Source organism: Chiloscyllium plagiosum, chromosome 11, assembly GCF_004010195.1.
Source record: "Chiloscyllium plagiosum isolate BGI_BamShark_2017 chromosome 11, ASM401019v2, whole genome shotgun sequence".
Taxonomy (NCBI): domain Eukaryota; kingdom Metazoa; phylum Chordata; class Chondrichthyes; order Orectolobiformes; family Hemiscylliidae; genus Chiloscyllium; species Chiloscyllium plagiosum.
In genome coordinates this window covers 86,555,455-86,560,623 of record NC_057720.1, presented here as the reverse complement: position 1 = coordinate 86,560,623, position 5,169 = coordinate 86,555,455, and the positions used below count along the sequence as shown (strand labels likewise).

Genomic DNA, 5,169 nt, shown 5'->3' with positions numbered 1-5,169 from the left:
ACAAGGGATGAACTCAGATTTCTCCAGTTTCCTCATTTCCCCTGCCCCCACCTTGTCTCAGTCCCAACCATCGAACTCAGCACCACCTCCCTAACCTGCAATCTTCTTCCTGACCTCTCCGCCCCACCCCCACTCCGGCCTATCACCCTCATCTTAACCTCCTTCCACTTATCACATTTCCAACGCCCCTCCCCCAACTCCTTCTGCCCTACCTTTTATCTTAGCCTGCTTGGCACACTCTCCTCATTCCTGAAGCATGGCTCATGCCCGAAACATCGATTCTCCTGCTCCTTGGATGCTGCGCTTTTCCAGCAACACATTTTCAGCTGTGATCTCCAGCATCTGCAGTCCTCACTTTCTCCTAAGTAGTCTAACAGTCATTTCCACGATGTCTTTGATGTAGGGGAGAGTGGCGAGGGTTTCTGGCCATGTTTCATCTGTTTGTTGGGGTTTGTTGCTGAGAAAATCGGCAGACTGTGTTCATTGGATACCCGTTCTTTTTGAATATGCTGTTATAGGTGATTTTCCTCTGCTCTTCGTAGTTACTTTGTGCTGCAATGTGTGGTGGCTCATTGAAACAATGTTCTAATATAACTTCATTTGTGGGTGTTGGGATGTTCACTTTTGTAGTTCACTATTTGGTCCGTATGTGTTGTTTTCCCATAGACGCTGGTTTGAAGTTCCCCGTTGGCTGTTCGTTCTACTGCGATATCTAGGAATGGCAGTTCGTTGTTGCTTTCCTCTTTAGTGAATTTTACGCCCGTAAGGGTATTATTGATGGTCTTGAGAAACAACAAACCTCAACAAGCAGACAAAACACGTCCAGGAACCCGAGCCACTCTCCCCTACATCAAAGGCATCTCTGAAATGACTGCCAGATTACTCAAACCTCTTGGCACCATGGTAGCCCACAAACCCACCAACATGCTAAAACAACAACTAATGAACTTGAAAGAGCCTATACAGAAAACAAGCAAAACTAATGTCATTTACAAAATACCTTGCAAGAACTGTAACAAACAGGCAGTAAACTAACCACCAGGATACATGAACATCAATTAGCCACAAAAAGACATGACCCATTCTCACCAGTATCCTTACATACAGATGAGGAAGGACACCACCTCGAGTGGGACAACACATCCACTATATCATCAATAATCAATATTGGTGCTGTGAAACTGCATAACTTATAATCAATATTTAAACATTATAGTGCAATAAGGCACCATCAATAATCAAAGTTTAAACACTGATATTATGACACTGTATAATTTTTCATTAATATTTAAACACAAGACACCGTGAAACTGCATCATTATTAATCAATATTTAGTCACTGATACTCTGACACTGCAGCATCAATAACGAATATTTAAACACTGACACTGTTACTCTACATCATCAACAATTAAAATGTTTACAGTGTTCCAAGAACATTATTATTGATTAAAAAGGAATAATCTTTGGTAATGTGGCACTGTGGCATCAGTAAACTCAAAGTTAAGACTGACACCATGCCAATGTAAGTCAGCTTAACATTGTTACCCTGACACAGTATCTCTTCCAATTATTAAAAAAAAACACTGACATCATTATTTCGGATGGTGAAAAGCCACAATATAAATGATGCCAAATCACTCCAAGATCTAAGCTCAACATGTGTGCACGGATGCAATATATTGCGCAATCTGCAAATACCATGTCACAGTGCCATCAGTAAACAACTTCTAAACATGGCACTGTGCCATTCATATACCAAAACATTTATGAACATTAATAAAACAATCTATCACCAAAAGATAATATGCAAACCCTGCTACTATGGCACTGTACCAACTTTAAACTTGTAAACACTGCTGCTGCAGCAGTGTATAATTTACAAACAATATTTAAACACATGTCACAGCAGCAAGCCATGTAGAAACAATACTTAAACACACAGACCATGCTACTGTACAACCTTAAAACAAAATTTCAACCAGCACTATGACACTGCATTAGCACTCAAAACTATTGAATTGCAGTTTTCCAATCCAAAGCCACAGTTCTTGAATTTGGATAACTTAATAATGACAATGATGAAACTGTGGCAAATGCATCAGCATTCCCTCCATGTATTTCTTTTCATACACCAGGGTGGGATTTATTGGCACCTGGAGATTTGCCTTGTTCTTTTCTCCAAACCATGTTGTTATGTAAGTTCCTCACTTGGATTGATATTTTTTTTTTAAAACTTCCTATGGACCACTCTTTTACAGTAAAATGTGACACAACTCACACCTAAGAAGCCTGTCCTTCTCTTATTGGTCATTATTAGGTCACATGCATCTGTCTTTAATGAACCCACATTCCTCTGTACCACAGTCTCTCGTAACATATTTATGGGAACTTTTACTGTTAGCTTTGCTATTCCTCACAAGTTTCTTTTCCCCATATTCGCTTTTTGCAGCTTTTATAGCTTTCTCCAAATCCCTTTATGGCCATTTTTATTTCTAAAACAGCTCTCCCAGTCCGCTGGATTTCCACTTTTCTTTGACTCAGCAGTGCAAGCACTTCCTGGCCTCACGGGCGGCTTACTCTTCCCACCCTTTTTAAGGGGTTGGAAAAGAAGTTGACACTTAGGGTGCTGTCAAAATTGATGGTAAAAAGTGGTTTGAAGTGTCTGCCTGGCATCTGGCTGGAGCATACGTACCCAGAGTGTGGTTGCGTCCATTGGTGTCAATGAGCTGGACTGTAACCGATTTGCGGTGCTGGTCATACAGTGTTGTACCATCTGCAGATAAATAAATTAGAATCGAGCTGGCCACACCAGGGTGATCAAAACTGACCTAAGTTTTGAAAAAGAAACATGAAGAAAGCAGCATTTGAAATTACAAAAAATCTTTTTTTGTTGTTGTTGTTGTTGTTATTTGCTGAATCCAGCAAATGGACAAGAGGAAATACTGCAAACGGGAGAAATTGAAGTATTTTCTTTCTTTAATTAAAAAAAAAGACAGAAAATGCTGGAAATCCACCGTGTCTGAGAGAGAACAGCCAACAGCTTTGGAACGGCTAAGGCAGAACCTAATGAGATTTTACAGTCATAAACTCAAGTTCGCAATCTCTTCTTGCAAGATCCTCATGTTGGCTCAGAAAGCCAAGCATTGGTACTACTTCTGAAAGCACACAGCCAGATTCTTCTGGAGTCATCTACTCCAAGCCGACTTCTCCAAATCTTTTCATATTCTCCCTATGCAAATACTTACAGATTCTCTTATCAATGTTACAATTTGCTGCCATAATTCTCAGTTGTAAAGCATTACACATTTAAATGCTCTGATAGTGAGATCAATAATCCTCCTAACTAAACCCAAGTCAGCGTCAACTTGGATCATCCAATTGACATGGACTGAAGTTGCGAAAGCGATCAATGGTCAGTTAGGGATACATGATCAAGACAGCCCACAATGATTCAACCAACGTACTGTAGGGTGAGAGGTACACAATAGGGGTAAGTGATATTGGTTCTATACAATGTTCAGTGCATAATAGTCAAGAGAGTGATCACATGCTCCAATTGGTTTAATATTCTATCCAGTGCAGGGTATTCAATATGAAGAGGCAACAGTAATTTGCTTTATTTCCAGTGCAAATATTTCCACTGATATACTTGTTCCAGTGGAAACTTAATTTTGATAATTGAAGTGAAATCAAATATGCATTTTCAATGGTAACTTAAGCAAAAGAAACCAGAAGACAAATTAAAATGAAAATACAGAGGTAGTGATTTGATGCTCACTATTTATTACTTTAGATAAAATGATGAACTGGCATTTTGGATGTCATGCAACAAAAGGGACTCCTACAATTTAGTGAAAGGTTTAATGCATTTCTTAAAAATATATCTCTACTGACCAAAGAAGCAGCATCGAGTGCAACGAGCAAAGTCTTCTTACCTTCAGCCACAGCTTGTTTTCAGCATCAGAGTTGTGGTATAAAGAGTGCTGGTTAAAGTCCCATTCATTAACAGTGTAGAAGGGAACAGTACATGGAAACCAGGCATATTGGGACAACCCATCACTCACATCCAGAAATTCAGTCTGACAGACCTGGAGGATCAGACAACATCCAACTCTTACAATCAGGGCATACAGAACATAACAGAACAGCCACTCAATACCTAAAACATGTCCAAAATCTTACTGCAAAATGACTAGTTTCAATTTCAACACAAAACAAAAATCAATCAGAATGCAGAATGATTATCAATTTATTGTTGAGCATTCTGAACTACAAAATAGGTCTACAGGCAAGTTTGAAAGAAGAAACTCAGCACCTTTTTCAAATCATGTAAATAAACAAGTGCATAAAAATGCATCATAATTCGACAGTAAGGATTCAATTATTTGAATGGAGCACTGCAAGTTTTACTTAAATTCACACTGCATCCCAAGTTTGTTCAGAGATGCTGGTATTACATTCCTGAAAGTCATTTGGAGAATGAGGATGGATACTTGAGCCAATCTTTACTCATCTTATATTTACTTATAGAGTGAGGCATTACTCACACACACGATCTCCTAACTCAATCACATCACACTTTCAGGAAACTTTTCTTCAGATGTGTTCAGTTAAAACCCTAATTAATCTCTTTAACCAGCTTTGGATTTATGACAATTAACAAGTAATTAACAGCTAAAGGGCAATGTTTCAGCACTATAGGTAAGTGTTAAAGGGACATGAAAACCCTCACAAGCCAATCATATTCTTTGGATTTACATAGTTGGGCCACTTCTGCCAAACGGTTGGTTGGCTAAACTTGATTGTGATGTGGTGGAGCTCATGGTGGGGGTCAATAGTAACAGCATGTTCACAGTGTGGTGAGATGAATTTAACAGTGTTACAATACAGGATAAATCCTATACGGTCAGATCCACCGACGTCAAGCTGGTGTTTTTCTCCTGCTGGCCGACTGTCACCTACAGGACGAGCAGCGGGCTGGTAAGGGAACGTGGAAGCTGAACACAAAGCTGTTGACCCCGGGAAACATTGAGGAGCTCAAGAGGGACTACGCAGGTTGGAGAACCGTGAAGCCCCTCTTTGAGTCCCCAGCGGACTGGGGGGAAACAGTAAAAGGGAACATCAAGAGGTTCTTTATCCTCAAAGGTGTTCAGGAGACGAGAGAGA

General features: G+C 39.8%; 1 protein-coding gene across 2 annotated transcripts in view; it reads right to left on the bottom strand.

Moving 5' to 3' along the window:
• LOC122554652 (pappalysin-2-like) overlaps positions 1-5,169 on the bottom strand; it is a 404,730-nt gene that overhangs the window by 186,984 nt on the left and 212,577 nt on the right. For both annotated transcript variants that reach the window (XR_006313051.1, XM_043700014.1), the window contains exons 11-12: positions 3,939-4,091; positions 2,696-2,831 (exon numbers count right to left, since the gene is read on the bottom strand). Coding sequence is in view for 1 of the 2 variants with exons in the window: in XM_043700014.1 (XP_043555949.1) it covers positions 2,696-2,831; positions 3,939-4,091 (289 nt within the window). In the remaining variant the exon portion in view is untranslated. The remainder of the gene's footprint in view (positions 1-2,695; positions 2,832-3,938; positions 4,092-5,169) is intronic.